Genomic DNA, 19,759 nt, shown 5'->3' with positions numbered 1-19,759 from the left:
CCCGTATTGGGGCTGAGAGAGCAGAGTTCTGGCTTGGAATTCTGTGACTTTCAGCTAATCTCCCAGCCTTCCTCAACTTTGGGTCATCTTTCATTCAGTCCATGAGCACTTGTTGAGTATATGTGAGAGTATGAGGTGTATACAGACCCTGCTCTCAGGAGTTTTCAACCAAGATGGGGAGATGGAAAAGTGAAAAGTCAAGTGTAGATCCAGTGTGATAAAGGTATGAGAGTGCATGAGATTGAAAAGATCAACCAAATGACAGGGCTTTAACCAGACTGATCAAGAGGGGTGTGAAGAAGAGACCTCAAAATCAGGAACAGAAAAGGAAACATTACTACAGAAATAAAAAGGATTATGAGATGATTTTGAACAATTGTATGCCAATAAATGAGATAACTTAGAGGAAATGGTAAAATTCCTAGAAAGACACAAATTACTGAAACTGGTTTAAGACAAAATAGAAAATCTGAATAGATTTATAACAAAGAGAATGAATTTTAAAACTTCACACCAAAGAAAGTCCAGGCTTTTCCGGCTTCAGTAGTGAACTCTATCAAACACTGAAAGAAGAATTTACATCAATTCTTAACAAACTCCTCCCAAAAATGGAGTAAGAGGGACTGCTACCCAATTCATTCTATGAGACTGGTATTCTCTTAATAACAAATAAGGCAAAGATATCACAAGGAAAGAAAACTACAGACCAGTATCTCTTTTGAATATATGTGCAGAAATCCTCAACAAAACACTAGCAAGCAAAGTAGAGCAGCATATATAAAGGATTATAGCCCATGACCAAATGAGATTTATCCCTAGGAATACAAGGTTAGTTTCAAGTAAAAAAAATAATATAAGACACTGTATAAAAGCATAAAGGACAGGGGTGCCTGGGTGACTCAGTTAAGCATCTGCATTCAGCTCAGGTCATGATCTCAGGGTCCTAGAATTGAGCCCTGCGTCAGGCTCCTTGCTCAGAGGGAAGTCTGATTGTCCCTCTGCCCCTCCCCAATGCTCATACTTTCTTTCTCTCAAATAATATTTTTTTTTTAAAAAAAAAGCATAAAAGACAAAAAAACTACACAATCATTACAATTGAGGAGAAAAAGTATTTTACAAAAACTAATATCCTCTCATGGTAAAAACACTCTACACACTGAGAATGGAAGGACATTTCCTCAATCTGATAAAGGACATCTGCAAAAGCCTACAGTTAACATCATGCTTAATGGGGAAAGGCAGGATGTTTTCCTTCTGAGATCAAGATGTATACTCTTGCCACTTTTATTCAACATTATGCTGGAGGTTCTAGTCAAGACAGTTAAGCAAGAAAATAAAAGGCGGTTGAGCAAGAAAATAAAAGGCATCAAGATTAGAAATAGAATAAAGCTGTTTGTAGTTGCAGATGACATGATCTTAAATATAGGATCCTAAGGAATCCACTAAAAATTATTAGAATAAATGCATTCAGCAAGATTTCAGGGTACAATGTCAATATGCAGAAATTGTTATTATTTTTTAAAGATTTTATTTATTAATGAGAGACAGAGGCAGAGGTTGAGAAGCAGGCTCCATGCAGGGAACCCGACGCGGGACTCGATCCCAGGTCTCCAAGATCACGCCCTGGGCTGAAGGCAGCACTAAACCGCTGAGCCACCCGGGCTGTCCAATATGCAGAAATTAATTGTATTTCTCTACATTGGCAGTTAACCTAAAAATGAAATTAAAAAAAAAACATTCTACCTACAATAGCATCAAAAGATACTTAGGAATAAGTTTAACAAACTAAGTGTATCCTTTATACTCTTAAGATTGCTAAACATTGCTGAAAGAAATTTAATCAGAACTAAATAAGTGGAAAGACATCCCATGTTAATATTATTAAGATGACAATATCACCCAATTTAATCTATAGATTCAATATCATTTCTGTCAAAATTCCAGCTGGTTTCTTAGCAGAAATTGGTAAGCTGATTCTAAAATTCATAGGGAAATTTAAGAGACCCAGAATAGTCAAGATAAACTTTAAAAAGAACAAATTCAGTGGACTCACACTCCCTAATTTCAAAATTTATAAAGCTGCAATAATTAAGACAACATGATGCTGGCATAAGGATAACCATATAAATCAATGGAATAGAATTAAAAGTCCATAAATAAACCCTCATACTATGACTAACTCATTTTCAACATGAGTACCAAGACTAATAGGGAAAGAATAGTCTTTTCAATAAATGGTGCTAGGATAATTATATAACCATATGCAAAAGGATGAAGTTGGACTCCTATCTCATATCATATATAAAAATTAATGCAAAATGGGTCATAAGCTTATATGTAAGAGCTAAAATTCACTGTTAGAAGAAAATATGGAAACAAATCTTCATGACCTTGGGCTAAAAAAAAAAACCTTCTTAGATATAACACCAAAAGCACAAGTGCACAAAAGAAAAAATAGATCGGACAAAATTAAACACTTTTGAGTTTCAAAGGATACCATCAAGAAAGTAAAAGGAGGGCAGCCCGGGGGCTCAGCGGTTTAGAGCCACCTTCGGCCCAGGGCGTGATCCTGGACACCTGGGATCGAGTCCCACATCGGGCTCCCTGCATGGGGCCTGCTTCTCCCTCTGCCTGTGTCTCTGCCTCTCTATCTCTCTGTCTCTCATGAATAAATAAATAAAATCTTTAAAAAAAAAAAAAAAAAAAGGAAAGAAAGTAAAAGGAGGGGCACTTGGGTGGCTCAGTGGTTGAGCATCTTCCTTTAGTTCAGGACATGATCCCAGAGTCCCAGGATCCAGTCTCACATCAGGGTCCCTGCAGGGAGCCTGCTTCTCCCTCTGCCTATGTCTCTGCCTCTTTCTCTCTCTCTGTCTCATAAATAAATTAATAAATCTTTTTAGAAAAAAAGTAAAAACCTGAAGAGTGAAAGAAAATTTTGGAAATAATACCTGATAAGAAACGTATCTAGAAAAGAACTCTTATAACTCAAAAATAAGATAATTCAATTTGGGCCAATTAAAATGGGCAAAGAATCTGAGTATACATTTCTCCAAACAAGGTATACAAATGACCAATAAGCACGTGAAAAGATGCTCAACATTAGAAACCATCAATGCACACCACACCATTAAGAGATACCATCTCACATCCACCAGAATGGTTATTTTTTAAAAGATGAAGGTTGGTGAGGCTGTGCAGACATTAAAACCCTCATATGCTTCTGATGGGAAGGTAAATTGGCACAGATCCTTTGGGAAAAGATCTGTAAATATTTCAAAAGATTAAACAGAGCTATCAAGCTATCATATGATCCATCATTTCCGCTTCTAGATATATATCCAAGAGAGATTCACACAAAAACTAGTACAAAAACATTCACAGTATCACTATTCATAATAGCCAGGAAAGTAGGAACTATCCAAATCCTTCAACTGATGAATGGGTAAATGTGACATATCCATTTGAGGGATTTATTTGGCAATGAAAGCCATGAAGTGCAGATCTATGCTATAACATGGATAAACACTGAAAACATTATGTTAAGCCAAAGAAGCCAGTCACAAAAGACATGTGCTATGAATTCATTTATATGAAATGTCTAGAATAAGCAAGGCTATATGAGAGAAGGTAGATTGATGGTCACCACAGGGTTGGAGGGAATGGGGAGGGACTGGTACTGAGTACAGTTTCTTTTTGGGGTGACGAAAATGTTGTAAAGTTGATTATGGTGATGGTTGCACAACTCTGTGAATATACTAAGAGCTATTGAACTGTACTTCGTGAATATTATGGTATGTGAATTATATCTCAAAAAACTATTATGTATTTAGGAAACAGAAAAAGAGGGGCATCTTGGTGGCTTATTCGGTTGAGCATCTGCCTTCAGCTTAGGTCATGATCCCAGAGTTCTGGGATTGAGCCACAAGTCGGGCTTCCTGCCTAGTGACGAGCCTGTTTCTCCCTCTCCCTCTGCTGCTCTCCCCCTGCTTGTACTCTCTCTCTGTCTCTGTCTCTCTGTCTGGCCTCAAATAAATAAAATCTTTGCAAAGAAAACGAGAAAAATGCATGATAGAAACACCAAATCCAGGCTCACGTTTATTCAACAATAATTCATTAAGCACCTGTGTGTGTTGCCCATGTGGTTAAGCATCAGCCTTCTGGACACTTTCTTTCCATGTTGAGAGAAGAGTTAAGTTAAAAGTTTTAAGGGTGAGAGTTCCTTGTCTGTAACATGCACTGGCACTTATCAAAAGAATTTGAAGATGATTTGGGGGTAGTTACTAAGCATATCTCTTCTTTATATTTCCAGATATTCTCCGGGAATTCAACCCTTCCCTGAGAGGCTTCTCTGTTGGCACTGGGAAAGAAAACAGTCCTGGAGCCTTCCTAAATCAGGCAGTAGCAGGAGACCGAGCCGAGTGAGCAGGGGAGCCTTGGGGGGTGACCACACAGATCCTCTGGTGATCCTCCAGGGGTTTGGCCTGGCCTGGGGCATATGGCTGAAGGCTGGGGGGCTTGGTCCAAGGGAAAGGTCTGGGGGTCAAAGACCACACTGGGTGGGCTCTCCTGGGGTGTCCCTCCCTGTGGGACACAGAAACCTACTAGCCCAACCCCACCCCAGGAACTAGTCACAGTTTGCTCTGATGCCAGATATATACTTTGAGCAAATTACTTTGCCTCATCTCTAAATCTCATGTCCACAGAAGACCGTGGTATTAAGGGCTCATTTGGAGTTCCAGTTTTTATTACTCCATTAATGCTTCATCTTTTATGTCTTCTTCTCCATCCCTTCCTCAGACATACTTTCCAGGCAGTCTTTTCAAGCTCTACACTTTGCATCCTTCCTGGGCTATTGAAAGAGCACTCCTGGGAAGGAAGCCCTGAGTCTGAGCCCTGGTGTACATGTCCTACTCCACCCCCACCCCTGCCTCCCTAAGCCCTAGCCTCCAAGATGGGGCTGGCTGTGAACCTTTCCCACAGGGTGGTTATGAGGCTCAATGTCATGTTGAATGTGAAAGTTCTGGGGGCCTGTAAGTCACATACACCTATTGGGTCAGGATGGTGGTTCCAGCAGCGATGCAGCAGGGTTGCAGGACTTACCCAGGTAAACTGTTGATGAGCAACGGAACCATCATGTTACAGTCCATGCACACTGGATGGCAGGTTCCCAAGAGCAGGATAGGCTTTCCTGGGCCCTATGCCTCCATTTCTCTCCATGGTCCCCAAATGTGAGATGCTCCTAGATTCGCTACCTGGTCAGAGAAAAGTGAATATCACACTCAATCTAGGAAAAATATGGGAAGATCATCTCTGTTTCTTAATCCTATTTTTCTTCCAAAATAATCACAAACCTCCTTAACATATAGTCCCTAGGAATTCTGTGTTTGGTTCCCAGATTTTCTGACATCATCTGGCCAGCTCTCAACACCATCCTGAATCTACAAGCTATCTGAATAACTCTCATTTATTCATGACCGGAATAATACAAATTGGAGATTTTACAAAACCTAATCAGTTTTATAAGGAATTCTGTGGCTTTGAAGTTTTCCTTTTGGTGGGGGAAGGGTCAAAAGCTACCAATTGACTGCCTAAAATTTTTGACTTTAATGTTACCATAATTTTGCTTTTTTTCCAAGCATACATCAGCTAGTGGTATCCAGAGGGGCATTTCTAAGCATGATTAGGTCAGGGAGGCATCCAATTAGAAAACCTTGGTGGAGAACATAAAATTCATGATTTGTGTGGCCCTGGATTTCTGCTGCTTTCCTCAAGGCCATAGGGCCCTTTTGTGCAAATAACCCATTTGTCCAAGCACATCTTGGACCATAGGGAGGAGTTAGACATTATTACTCCCATGTTACAGGTGAAGAAACTAGAACAAAGAGGCAAAGTGGCCTGAACAAATGCATCACCTTGACCACATGGCCGATTGTCCTTGTGCCCAGCAGGCCTCCCCCCAGCTCCCGTGATAAGCCCTTGTACATAATAGCAGGGTCCAACATACCAGGCACCTTCATATTTACTAGCCCTGTGTTCCGTGCAGTCACTGTTAGTAGGTGAGACATGCAGTTATTCTTAATGCTGATATTGAGGCTCAGAGAGGTCAAGTAATCAACAGACTCTGGTCCCCAGGGCATGTGCCCTGATGGCTTTAGACATACAGATAAGGAAACCAAGACTCCAGTTGGTTAAGTGGCTTACCCAAAATCCCCACCTGGGGGTCCGATACCTAGTCCCTTGTGACTAAGACCAAGCCGGCTGGGCTAATAGTTAAGATATGACAATGACTGTTTCCTGCCGGGATGGTGCCGGAGACTAGGGATGGTGGTGGTGACAGTGGTGGTGGTGATAGAAGTAATTCAATGGACCATTTCTGATATGGATGCTCACCACATGCTGCTCTAGGTTCTTTATTAAATCCATCCAACAACTCTGTGAAGAAGGGATGCTTACCCTCCCCATCTGCCACAGGACCAAAGCAAGGGTTTGTAAAGTTACCTACTTGGTGAAGGTCTCACTGCTGGAGCAGGAGTCAGCCCCATGCTGCCTGACACCAACCATGGCTCTTACTCCATGCAGCTGTTCTGCTCTTCTCATTTGCTGCTCCTCATGGCCCTTTAAGATAGAAAGGTTTATCTCCATGTTTGAAGTTTTTTGGGATGGGGAACTTAAGTTACATTCCTACAGTTAGCAGGAAGCAACCAAATGTCAGACCCAGGTGTGTCTGACTCAACCATGTCACCTTGAGGGTGAAGGTACCCTTGAGGTGAAGCTCGTGGCACCTATAGAATCAGTCCCATACCCAGCCATTTCATGTCATGCATGGCATGCACATGCAGCCTTCTGTTTGCCCCGAATGAGCCTGGCTTAGAGGAGACAGTAGGCCAATGAGGAAACATCCACCAAGTCACCCCCTCATAGGCGGAATGTTTAGCCCTTCCCAAATCACAGTCACAATTCCCCCACCCAGCCCTCCACCTCCAGAGGGACAGGAGCATGGCCTTCAGTCCAGCTGTCCTGCTACATATTCATTCCTGCTATCTCTCTGAAGTCCCCTCCCTGACCCTGCTTCATAGTCCCTGCTCCTCACATGGTGTTTTTGCATGTGTGCCCACAGGGATTTACCTGTTCAGGCCAGGAGGCTGGTGGACCTGATGAAGAATGACACGGTAATTCTGGGGGAAGTGCCACCTGGGGCTGATTGAGGTAGCATTCCCCGGAAGAGGGAGTGAGCAAGAGAAATCTGTGAGGCAGGGCCAGCCCTGGGGTAAAGGATGAGGCCACGTGGATATCCAGAGAATCCACCTTTAGAAACAAGGGATCTGGGATCCTTGGGTGGCGCAGCGGTTTAGCGCCTGCCTTTGGCCCAGGGTGCGATCCTGGAGACCCGGGATCGAATCCCACGTCGGGCTCCTGGTGCATGGAGCCTGCTTCTCCCTCTGCCTATGTCTCTGCCTCTCTCTCTCTCTCTCTCTCTCTCTCTCTCTCTGTGACTACCATAAATAAATAAAAAATATTTTAAAAAAAAGTTTAAAAAAAAAAAAAAGAAAAGAAACAAGGGATCTGGCACCTGTAACCTATGACCTCAGGACCCCAAAGCCAAAGAATAGAAAATATTAGTGTCCATTAAACCCTCTGGTATGTAAACACCCATCCCTGCCAGTGTTCAGCACTTTGTAGTCTTCTTGACTTTGGAGCAGGTCACTAACTTGTTTCCTATTCATTTCAGAAGATAAATTTTCAGGAAGATTGGAAGATAATAACACTGTTCATAGGAGGCAACGATCTCTGTGATTTCTGCAGTGACCCGGTGAGTCTCCAGGCCCTTATCTCAAGATTCCCTGAGGGAGAGATTTCCACACCAGGTGGCTAGAGCAGTGTGGCAGGGTTGGGACTTGGGGCTTGTGGCCTGGGATTAACCCCGAGACCAAGAGTGCATTCACCTCTGTTGAAAGATTCAACAGAGCTGGTTATGAAAATTGATTTTGATTAGGTTTCATTACAGGGAATCTGATCATATCATTCTAGAAATCAAGATAACATTCCAAGGATCTAGGAAAATCAGGTGTATCTTCATAGAGATCATTGTAAGTCAGCTCCTTTTTCCGGCACTGACCTACCTTACTGTCTCTATTTTGGATGGAAAAGTTGATTTTCTAATGCAAGCATTTAGACAAGGTTCAGAGCCAACTCATTCCAAGCCGAAGGGAACTTCAAGAGCGAGGCTGCTGTGGGTGTGGTGCTTCTTCCTGGAACCCTGGAATCTCTGGGCTGGAAGAAACCCCACAAATCCTAACCCTATTGACCACTCTCCCACCTGTGGCAGGAAAATGCCTTTCCTAGACTCTAGCTGTTTAATATTCCCAGCGATGGGCAGCTTTTTAATTTGCCCTAATTAGTATTATAAGCAGGTAAAAAATTTTTTTTGTAGTGTTTCTTTGTTAAGCCCAGATGGGCCTTCTTATAACTTCTGCCTTTTCTGCCTATGCTGGGCATGCCCGCACCTCTTCTCCATTCAATTCAGCTGACTTTAAAAATAATAGGTTTTTAAAATTTTTTTTATTTTATAAGCAATGCACAGTAGAAACACATCAAAGCACAGAGAAAAAAAATACTTTCCATAATTACAGCATCCAGAAATACCATTGCTAACATTTTGTTAAGTGTCTGTGAAAATGGAAAACTTGCTTTATTGTTTGCTAAAAATAGCGTCATTTTGGAAATATTGTTTGGTGGTCTGCTTTTTTTCAGTAGCAATCCATTGGGAAGATACTCCTATGTCAGTAGTCAATTTTCCATAAAATAATTCCTAATGACTGTAGCCCATAACCAATATTGGCTATGCTTAACTGTCCCCAATTATTGCATACTTAGCTTATATTGCTTCTAATTATGCCTGTTATAAATAACAGCAGGAGAAACATCCATCTTTAGATGCATCCACGATTGTTTCCTGATGTATATTCTTAGTAAGACTTTGAAGCAAGACAATATGTACATTTCCCCTAATGTTTTATCATGAAAATTTCCAAACATACTGAGAAATGGAAAGAATTGTGCAGTAAGGGCCCATATACCCACTGCCTAGATTTTATAGTTGTTAACATTTTGCTGCATTAACTTAACATATATTTATCCATCCATCTTATTCTGGGCGGACTTTGCACATTTTCAGTGCTTTGGATACGGATTGCCAAATTGCTTCCAGAATGTTGGTATCAGTTATATCTACTTCCTCATGCTCCATCTGTCCTTGTATGTTATTTGTTTTAATAGCTGCTAATCTAATAAATGAAAAACCTGTATCTTGTTTTCAAGATCCGCATTTATTTGATTAAGGAGGAATAAACCTTTATTTCACTTGTTTAATGCTCATTTGAATCTCTCCTGATTAATTCTATATGACATCTTCTGTTAAGGTATTTATTATTCTCTTACTGATTTCTAAAAACCCCTTGTATTAAGTAAACTAACACTTTCTCAACTATGTTGCCTAATTCTTATTTTCCATTTAGTTGTGTTTATAGAATTATCTGATAAACAGAATGTTTTTAATGCCTAGTAGCATTTGCTGGGTGTGTATAGTATGCCAGGCACTGTACTGGGAGCTAAGCCTCAAGGCTCTGTCCTCAAGGAACTCACAGTTAGAGAGGGAGACACAGACAATTCACCATAACATAATTCACCATAACCATAACATGATAAGGACAATGTCATGGTGTGGTTGTAGTGATACTCATGGAAGAGAACCCTGAAGTAAGAATTGCCATGGGAATTGGTGTTTTGTAGGGAGGAGAGTCAGGGGTGTATACGGAGCAGGAGAACTTCCAACTAGAGCTAGAAATGAGGACATAAGCAGAAAGAGGACCAGCAGAGCAAAATTTAGGAAGTAGAGAGTCTTGCCTGAGCCTTGGGAACTTCTGCCCTAAGGGGCAATCCTGCCCCCCAGACCCCTCACAGCCTGCTCTCCTGGCATCAAAGTCACCAGAATCTGGGGTTTTCAGACTGTGATGTGACTGGCTCACCATGGGCCTGGGACTGTCACCGAAGCAGGTAGGACCTCACTTCTTGAATGCTACAATTTTGATTCACTTGGTAGGCAGGGCTTTTGGTTAGATTTCAGCCAGAGAAAAGGGTTCTACTTAAATAAAAGCCACCAAGTATGGAGATACAAAGAAATATGATTAAAATGTGTTTATGCTTTGGAAAGGGGGTTCACAGGATCCTCTTCTCCTACCATTATCTCCTTAAGTGATTCAATTGGGCAGTAGATCCCCAGGCTTTTGAGGCTCTAAGCAGAAGAGCTCAGGCCATAGGACCAGAGAACATTCAAGTTGCAGGAGATCTTAGAGGTCCTGTGCTCTAACACCCCATTCTAGAGGGCCCCAGAGATGTGATATGCTTTAGCTAAGTCCCTACATCTGGTTAATGTGAAGTGGATTCAGAGCTTTCCATAACTATGCAGGAGAAAAAAAAAAAAAGGTTTCCCTGGGGGTCACAACTATGACCAGCACAAGAACAGTGGGATTGGTATGGAGGCTGGCGGCCCCAAAGGCAAACCTTGTGTTTCAGTGTTACCCATTCTGGCTGAAAATCAAGAAGGACGGGACCCAAGACATGAAGTGGCCCTGGTCCACAGAGAGATTGGGTGGTGAATGGTTTTGGACCTTTCCTCTTCCTGCAGGTCCGCTATTCTCCCCAGAACTTCACGGACAACATCAGGAAGGCTCTGGACATCCTTCATGCTGAGGTGTGTAGGCTGGACTGTGTGGCCTCTGAGCAGCTCAAGCACAGTCCTTCTTGGGTCTCAGGCCTGGCCCAGAGGTAGCTCTGGCTTCCTGCCTCCCTTTCTGTGGAGGCCAGCACTGACCATGCTGTTGTCCTGGTCCTGGAAGCCTGAACACATAGGTGTCAACTGGGGGAGGCAAGGCAGGAGAGATGAAGGAAGTGAACCACATGAAACACCGCAGATCTGGTATCCAGCAGGAGGGCTGACCCTGGGCCCAGATGAGAGACTGGAGCTGCCAGTCTCAATCTTCCTGGGGACTGGTCTTGCCTTTGCTCAGGTTCCTCGGGCATTTGTGAATCTGGTAAAGGTTCTGGAGATCATCAACCTGAGGGAGCTGTACCAGGAGAAGAAAGTCAACTGTCCAAGGCTGATCCTCAGGTGAGAAGGAAGCTTTGCCCTCTGGTGCCTAAAGTGCCATGGGACCCTTAGCAGAAAGTAACTTTGATTGTTAGAAAGCCCAATGGCAGATGGGAGAAGAGTGCTAAGACCACCGCACTTTCTAACCTGACAAAGCCTATTGGGTTTTCGTGACCCTGGTGAGGGCTTCAGCTACCCTCAGAGTACGTGCTTACAACCCAATCGCACTCCTATTGTCCTGGCAGCTCAGGACACCGTCCAATCCTCCCAGGAGGGAAGAGTCAAGTGTGAGGAATGGAGTGGGCCGGTGTGGGCCAGGCTCCCTGGCCACCACAAGGTGTGTCCAGAGCTTCCCTCTCCTTAGAGGCCCATCTCCAGGACAGAAGGAGCCTCTCTGATGTGGATGTTCTAGGCACTCACAACTGTAGGACTATTGTCACTTGTTAGAGGAGAGCGTGGTCAAATGGGAATCCGGGAACAATCTTCCCTGAGGACAGAGAGCCCTGATCCTGGAAGGCCTTTGAAAGGCCTTCTTCATCCCCAGTCTCCAGAGCCAAACAAAGGTGGCTCCCTCTCTAATATTACACATCTCCATGACCTTCAGGATCAAGACAGCCTTCTAACCCAAGCACGAACGTATCAGCATTCTTCCTGTAAGGCCTTCCGTGGACTGTTAGCCTAGGTCCCGATGGCTGTGCCCCACCCCAGCTCTGTAGCCCTCTACGGGCCCCCACGGCAGCCCCGAGACACCACGTGGTGATTATTCATGTGCCTCTCCCCTACAGCCCTGACCTCTGTCTGAGTCATGCCAGCACAGCACAGGGGCTCCATGGCTGTTTGCTGACTGACTGAATGAATAATTCACAAGGAAGAGATTTGCCCTTGGAAATTAAGGGGTACCTTGGCTGCTACCCTGAAGATGCATGTCAAACCTCACCTGGGGGCTCAGACTGCATAGCCCCCAGCCCCCCAGGGAAGGCCTGAGGACACCATGAGCAGGAGGATGGCTGCGGGATGACACATGCCTATTAACGCAGCTGGTGTCAGGCGTGCTATATTTTCAGCTGCTGACTCATCCTCTGGCTCCCACTTTCTCCAGTCACTGGGCCACACAGGGGGTTCAGTGTATTCATTTCAGAGCAGCTTACCCCAAAATTTCTTACGACCAGTCACTGCAGGGTTTTTAGGCAATTAAAGCTAATGGTTCAGAAAGCTAACGGATTCGCCAGGTCTGTTCTCAGCTCTGAAATGGCCAAGTCACTGACTGTCAGGTTAGGCAGCCTCAGGGTCACCTTGTCCTGCTGCCTCTCTGCTGTTCTGTCTCAATGGTTGTGCTTTCCTTGGAGACACGAGTCTACTCTGAGCCATCCACACTGTCATCCCCTCTCCCGCTTCACCCACCCCCTGGACCCAAAGCCCAGATATGCAAGATGCCAACCAGAGGAGAGGTACAGACTGGACAGAAGCAGTTTAACCAGGGATTAAGAGCTCAGGTTCAGACCAGACAGGCTTGAGTTCAAGTCCTGGCTCCCACACATAGTATCCGTGTGACTCTGAGCAAGTACTTAACCACACTGAGCCTTAGTTTTCTCACCTATAGAATGGGGTTGATAATACAACTTCTTGGATAGCTAAGAGGATTAAAGGGGCTAATCCTATAAAGCTCTTGGCATGGTAAGCATTAGGATGTGTGAGCCCCTGTGTTGATTGTGGGTGTCACTGTTAGTATTTAAAGGTAGGTATGCCTTATCTGTGCTGCATGGTCTGTCCTCATTCATTCTGCAACTCAGCTCTGTAAGTCACTCCTGCAGATGTCAGAAGTAACTGTTTCATTTTCATGAGAAAATGCAGTTCTGGAGAACTTTCTCCAGCTTCACCTGGCACAGTTGGCAGGTTAGCCAGCCGGGACCTCCACTAGCACAGACTCCTGATACCTCCAAGTCAAATATATTCTCAATCTCAAGTCAGTGTCATGCATTCAGATGGGGATCTTGGTAGCATAAGGCCTACTCTTTGGTTTGATCTGCAGGAATCTGTGCCCCTGTGTCCTGAAATTTGATGATAACTCGACAGAACTGGCCTCCCTCATTGAAGTGAATAAGAAATATCAGGTAAGCTGGGAAAGTGTCCTAACACTGAACAGGAACTGCTGTGTGGTTTGATTGCACTGGTTAGAAAATGAGGTCATGCTTATGTTAACTTGACCCCAACCATCCAGTGTGAGGTGTGAGGTTACCACTGACCAGTTTGCAGATTTAAAGACACCCTGAAAAGTCACAGGGACTGTGATTCAGTTTATTCACCTCAAGCTGTAGAGCCAAGTCACTGAACACACTTCACCAAATCTCAGTTCCTGGCCTTACACACACACAAAACATTTGTCCACGGAGAATGTGTGTGTGTTTCTGACTCCTGGCTGAGAAACCCTTTCCACCTAAGACAGTCTAGAGGATTCAGTGAGATAACATGCATTTCCTCTGCCCTCTTCTCCCACGGAAACAGGTGTTTTTGAGGTACACAGAGAGAAAGAGAGTCAGCAGATGATCTCCAGACATCCTGTGGTTTGTTCATTTTAGGCCTTTTTCCGTGCACTTTGACCAGAGCAGCTGGCTCCCTTGATTATCTTGAGTTTCCCCAAAAATAATCATCCAGTCACTCAAGAGGGCAATGGTAGCCTTCTCGCTCTTCTAGAGTAAGCTACAAACAGCTACCAGGGTGGATCCATCCTTCAAATGCATGGATTCCTTGGAGCAGAACCACTTCCCTGCTTTGAGGCAACTGCACTCATCAGGGGTGTCAGGCCTCAGGGGAACGAATACTCTGGGTGACTCCCCAGCTGCACTTCCTTCTGCTATGGGCAGGCACCTCTCTGCCTCTGGTGAGGAAGTCCATGACCCGCACCAGGAAAAGGAAGGCAGCCAAGGCGATGGCCATGAGAGCAAACCTATTCCAGGTGGAATAAGTTCTTGGGTGCAAACAACAAAAACATATGCAATGCTAGTGAATTGAAGCAGTTGTATTATTTAAGCAAACTGTCTGGAAGAGTTAAAAAGCTTGGATCTGAGGCTGTGCCACCAGAAATCACCGCATCATGAAATTCTAGAGGTCAAGCCATGAAGATCAAAATCAGGACAAAGAACTAGTTCAGTGGAGACACCCTGCTTCTAGGAACAAAATGTAGCTGCCACCCTCAGCAGAGAGGATTCTGTGCTGTCCATCTTCCTAGCACTAGTTCTGGAGGGCCCCTGGCCATGTACCTAAGCCCTAGTGTGAGGGTCATTGGGAGAGCCAGCATTTGTCTTTCTCACCCTGTACAGTGGGGGGCAGGCTGCTCTTATATAGTGGAGTTTTTCCAAACATAGGAAGTGGATTCAAATGCTGTTCCCAGATCTAATCTTCATTACTACTGAGATCTAGGAAAAGTTCATGGTCAGCAACAGGAGGCCATCATGCCTGCTCTCAAAATCCTCTCCCTACTTTCTGCAAAAGCTATGGCTCCCATCACACTCCGCGGAGGTGATCATTGCTATTAATAATCACCAGATGCCAGGCATTCTAGGCACTATTTCTTTTCTCAGGAGGTGCATGGTTCCACTGTGAGCCATTGTGGCTGATCCACAGAGTAAGCAGTAGCATTGGAAGGGATGTAAGGGCTCATCGAGGCCTTGCCAAACATTCTTCATTTACAGGAAATGAGGAAATAGAGGTCCAGAAAGGGAAAGTATCTTGCCGAAAGTCACACAGCTACTTAGTGGCTTTGTGCTTTCTTTCTGGCAGACCCTGGGAAAAGTACATGGTGCCTTCTGAAATTACCCCACTAATGCTCCTGACTTCCTTCTCCAGCCAGTCTTAACCCCAAATGGTAGAAATCTGGTAAACTGTGAAATGGCAGAGGCTAACAGAACCTGGAGCCAGAAATGGGATTACTGGTCCTCCTGGAACCGAGTCCAAGTGGGAACTATGAGAGCAACAGCTCTGTTACCCTCCTGGACAGGTGTGAGAGTCTCAAAGAAGTGCATGCAGGAGCATGCATGCTCACGCACGCACACAATGCACACGTGTTATAAATGGGTGTTAAATGTCATTGCTGATTCATCTTTGATTTTCTGAACAAATGTAGGACAGAATAAATTGAATGTAAGGATTATCCCTAAAAGACATTTAATCAAATTCATACCCTGTGCCCCGCCCCTGCCCCAGTCTTTAATCAGAAGCTCTAAAAGGAGATCAAGCTGAAGGTCTTAGGTTTTTCCTTATCTTTCTCCACTCCCCCGCCCCCCAAGCCTAGGTCAAATACATGCAATTGCAGTAGGGGTTGGGCAAGGTGTTGAGATAAAGGCTGATCTAAAAAGTAGCTAGATGGTTCCTGATCAGCTGAGATTTTGCTACAGATTGATCTCAAGGGGCAGACTCTGTTTAATTATTTGGCAGAGAAAGAGATTGCACCAAGCCCGAGCAGATGCAGGGCTGACCCTCACCCTCCTTTGCCTCCCACAGGAAGGGACTCACCAGCTGGTTGAGAGTGGACGATATGACACAAGGGAGGATTTTACGGTGGTTGTGCAGCCATTCTTTGAGAAAGTGAACATGCCAAAGAACTCGGTAAAGAAAGCAAGCGTCGTGGGTAAAGGGGAGCCACATGGTGCCCAGTCAGCTCTGAGTGTCACTATCATGTGTATTGGATGTCCCTATAACGTGGCCCCTCCTTTCTGCCCTGTGTCCAGGAGGGGTTGCCTGACAACTCTTTCTTTGCTCCTGACTGTTTCCACTTCAGCAGCAAAGCTCATGCCCATGCGGCCAGTGCCCTCTGGAACAGTGTGGTAAGATGACTGGGGTGGGGGTGGAGGGTGAGAAGGATTCGCCCTCTGGAGTTTCAAGAAAGACTCTGGCAGAGGCCCAACACTCAGGCCGTGTGATTCCCTGCACCGTAGTGATGACAAACCCCAGTCCTCGTGTCCCTCTGCACTGCCCCAGCCTTGACCTTTCCACTCTTGCCCCCTTTTTCCACTTCTTGTTTTAGCTGGAACCTGTTGGCCAGAAGACAACACAGTATAACTTTGAATACAAGATCAATATCACATGTCCGAACCAGGTAGTGTGACAAGTGCGTCCTTGCAATAGGTCTGTTGGCCTGAGGCATCTTTTCCAGGATTTTAAAGTCTCTTGGGTTTCTCAGCTCATTTCACTCCCAGTTCCCACCCCCACCCCAGACTCCAGGTAATCATCTACAGAGACCCCTCTGGTTGGACCGTAAGGGGTGACAGCCCCCGGTGGCTGGTGGTTCCTAGTGTCCCGTTGCCTCTCCATGTCCCCAGGAGCCCGAGCACGAGTCTGGGCTGCACTTAGCAGGGCACAGGAAAATGGAAGCACCATTCAGCTCTCATTTTGGAGACTAGGGGTAATGGAGAACATCAAGGCTGGGATGGAGCAGAAGGACACCCTGTCTCCATGTAGCCACTGCCTCCATGGCAGGATAGAAAAGCAAGAAACTGATACCTGGAATAATGTCTGCTAGGGCGATGGGGGTGGTGGGCAGTGTGTGGGCTGGTCAAATGGAAGCTAGAGCTAGGAAAGCCAACATGAACTGGGAAGGCAAAGCAGAATCAGACTGGGAACCTCTGAGCTGGAGCTTACATGGGACAGGACATCAAGGCACCTGACTTTCTTGCCTGGCAGGGTAGGAGTGGCAGGGGGTGGCAAGGGGTCTAGGGAGAAGGGGACACACACAGAAGCAGAAAGCGGTGCTCTGCTGGGAGAGGCAGGGGCAAGGAGGAGAGGGAGGAGATACGGGGACCCCAGGCAGCTGGGTGGGAGGCGGAAAGCAGACTGGCTCACCTGGGAGCCACTGCAGGATTTATTCTACTTGTTCCTGCGAGAAGGCCCAGTGCATCCTGGGAGGGAGCCCACGGCAGTCAGCCTGGCAGGGAGGGGCTTGGGAATGTGGGCAGGGGAGGCCCAACGGGTTGTGCAGGAAGCAAGCGGAATTTGCTGGAGTTGCTCACCGCCCTCTTCTCACAGTTCTGGCCGTTTCTGAGCACCTACAGGAACAGAGTGCAGGTACGGGCTTGTTTCTGCCTTTTGGCTCTCTACCCAGCACAGTGGGCAGCACCTGAGCTGGGACTGGCCCAACAAGGTGGGGTGGCATTGTGGGCAAGGGTCCTGATGGGCGGCCGGGGGGATTGATGCTCTTCTGACCGGGCAGTGGGCAGAATAAGCCATATTGGTAACAGCCCAGGTGGAGACCAGCCAGTCAGACCTCTTCAAAGACATAGGTGAAGATAGTTTCCTCCTCATGAAGCTGCTGCAGAAGCAGAGGGGGCAGGGGCTGGGGTGGGGTCACTGTGTTGATGCTCTGATTCTTGCGCTGGATGATGGGGGGCAGCCTGAACTAGGTCAGCTGATCCCCATGTGGGATCACCTAGGGAGGCTTCTACAAGTGTCCTTCCAGGGTGGGACCCAGGAATCGATCTGTTTGGTAAAGCTCTCCGAGCGAGTGTGATGCCCAACCAGACTTTCTGGACCCTTTCAACCCTGAGATTCTACGATTCATTCTGTGCCTTCAGGGTTATGGGAGCGAGCTGCCATGCAGGGACAGAGCCCCTTCTGCCTCGATGCCCACCTCAGGTAAGCCCCTTATGATACACCAGCACCCACGGCCCCTCCGCAAGGACTCAGAGACCAGTGAGTGCTCTGACAAGACTTGGCTGGTGCTTGCCTCCTATCTGAGTGGTTGCCTGGGACAGGTCCCTGCCTTGTCCCCCTCTGCCCTGCAGTGACATCTTTACCCCACAGGACCCAAGGTGACCAGGCCAGGAACTGTTTGCTGCCCTCTCAATTCAGCCTATTAGTCGGCGGTCCCCATACGCTCCCCTTTATTGGCCCAGCCCAGTGATGTGACTTCACTGAGGCCCAGAGCCGGGAGTGGGGTGCCCAGGGAATCCCAAGAGCAAGCCAGCTCTGCAGGGTGTCCTGTGGCCCCAGACTCTGCAATTACTGCTGCCTGCAGTAGGACCAGAAAGTTCCTTGGAGTCTTCAAAAGAGATTTGGGACAGGGAAAGTCCTGGCATGATTATTTCTCAGATTCTTGGTGGAAATCCAGAATGCAGTTCTAAATGGGCTGAACATCAGACCCTGTACCACATCTCAAATGGTCCATTTCTCACAGGGTCCTGCACTTGGGTCACAGCAGCCTCCCACACAGCCATTGCCACTGAAGTGGTAGCTTCCACTCTGCCCTACCTATTGTCCATCCATCCACCCACCCCCTCTCCTGCCTCTCTCTCAGGACCTCTCTTCCCATAGGTCCAAGATCTCTCTGTTGGGTCTCTTATGGGAAAACTCGTCATATGACATCTGCTTCTGTGGCCCAAACACACTTGTGGGCTGCATTTCTGGTCTTATTTAAGTAGGAAGCTCTAGACTCTGACTACAGGTTGCTTCCCACCGACTCAGGTGTGTCTCCCTGTCTTTCCAGTACACACCCTGAGACCAGCAGATATCCAAGTAGTGGCTGCTCTGGGGGATTCTCTGACGGTAAGGACTCTTGGGCCCCAGGTGGGGTGGGAGTGGCTGTACCAGTTCCAGGGCCTGCACCCCTGACTTCCACGTTACCCTGCCCCTCTATCCTGTCTGTCCATCTAGTGGTTTGATTTTGTAGCCACTTTCTCAATCAGCTGTACAAGGGGAAAATCTTTTTCATGAGTGAACTGAATTGTCTCAGACAGTGGGGTTTTTGAACACCTGATAAGACTTTTTTAACAATTGCAAAAACATGTCATTTCAACTTAAAAAAATCTTCTAAACCTACCTGTGTGGGTGCCCTCTTCCCTTTGGATTGTGCTTTAAGAATAGCTCAGAGCCTCACGTATATTCCCGCTTTGCACCTACATGAGAAGCAGCAGTCTCCACAATTGTGGCTAAAGCTCTGCTCCTAAGTTCCAAAAAACAGGACTCTCTGATCATCCCAGATGACCACTTTCTGGCAGCACTTCTAAGGCTATAAGATTGCTTCACAGAATGCTCCCGAGGGACAGAAGAGAAATGTGAAGTTTGAGAAGTCTGTCCACTCCCGTCCACTCTAATCTAGAGGCTCCTTCTTCATGCTTCTAGGGCAACTTTAGGAGCATAACGCTGGTAGTAATAATATGGCAGTGTCTCGCATGTGCAAAGCACTTTGGAGTTTTCAAAGCTGTTTTTACATCTATGATCCAATTTGGTCATCAGTACCATCCCATGAGATCAGCAGGTCATGTCCCCAGTAAGGAGGCAGCTGAGACTTAGGGAAGGCAGATAGCTGGAAGGGAGTGTGGTGAAATGCAATCCTGGTCTCTGACTTCCAGCCCAGGGTCTGCTCACACCGCACAGTGAGTGTGTTGGGCACTGCCTGCGTCCCTTTCCTCTGACTTGCTCAATTTCCTATGGATTTTGATGTGTTTTCAAAGGCTGGCAATGGAATTGGCTCCAAACCAGATGACCTTTCTGATGTCACCACTCAGTATCGGGGGCTGTCATATAGGTAATGTTAACCCTCCACTTCCCCCCATCCAGTGCTCGGTCCCAAAAATTGGGTGAAGGGGTTGTCTCTTGTAAATGCATAAATATTAAAGAGCAATG

At 46.0% G+C, this 19,759-nt stretch overlaps 1 protein-coding gene and 1 long non-coding RNA gene across 7 annotated transcripts in view; one reads left to right on the top strand and one right to left on the bottom strand.

Annotated features, from left to right (window-relative positions):
* Positions 1 to 19,759, top strand: part of PLB1 (phospholipase B1) — a 137,248-nt gene that overhangs the window by 75,143 nt on the left and 42,346 nt on the right. For all 6 annotated transcript variants that reach the window (XR_012004992.1, XM_072771339.1, XM_072771340.1 and 3 more), the window contains 13 exons: positions 4,310 to 4,418; positions 7,118 to 7,169; positions 7,730 to 7,810; positions 10,685 to 10,750; positions 11,067 to 11,167; positions 13,176 to 13,257; positions 15,644 to 15,748; positions 15,871 to 15,966; positions 16,167 to 16,238; positions 17,165 to 17,203; positions 17,710 to 17,770; positions 18,621 to 18,679; positions 19,588 to 19,661. Coding sequence is in view for 5 of the 6 variants with exons in the window: in XM_072771339.1 (XP_072627440.1) it covers positions 4,310 to 4,418; positions 7,118 to 7,169; positions 7,730 to 7,810; positions 10,685 to 10,750; positions 11,067 to 11,167; positions 13,176 to 13,257; positions 15,644 to 15,748; positions 15,871 to 15,966; positions 16,167 to 16,238; positions 17,165 to 17,203; positions 17,710 to 17,770; positions 18,621 to 18,679; positions 19,588 to 19,661 (997 nt within the window). In the remaining variant the exon portion in view is untranslated. The remainder of the gene's footprint in view (positions 1 to 4,309; positions 4,419 to 7,117; positions 7,170 to 7,729; positions 7,811 to 10,684; positions 10,751 to 11,066; positions 11,168 to 13,175; positions 13,258 to 15,643; positions 15,749 to 15,870; positions 15,967 to 16,166; positions 16,239 to 17,164; positions 17,204 to 17,709; positions 17,771 to 18,620; positions 18,680 to 19,587; positions 19,662 to 19,759) is intronic.
* LOC140601911 (uncharacterized) overlaps positions 5,105 to 19,759 on the bottom strand; it is a 39,768-nt gene continuing 25,113 nt past the window's right edge. Inside the window, exons 3-4 of the long non-coding RNA XR_012004994.1 lie at positions 6,503 to 6,615; positions 5,105 to 5,252 (exon numbers count right to left, since the gene is read on the bottom strand). This is a non-coding gene — a long non-coding RNA (uncharacterized lncRNA). The remainder of the gene's footprint in view (positions 5,253 to 6,502; positions 6,616 to 19,759) is intronic.

The sequence above is a fragment of the Canis lupus genome, chromosome 12, assembly GCF_048164855.1.
Source record: "Canis lupus baileyi chromosome 12, mCanLup2.hap1, whole genome shotgun sequence".
NCBI lineage: Eukaryota > Metazoa > Chordata > Mammalia > Carnivora > Canidae > Canis > Canis lupus.
This window is presented reverse-complemented; position numbering and strand designations above follow the sequence as displayed.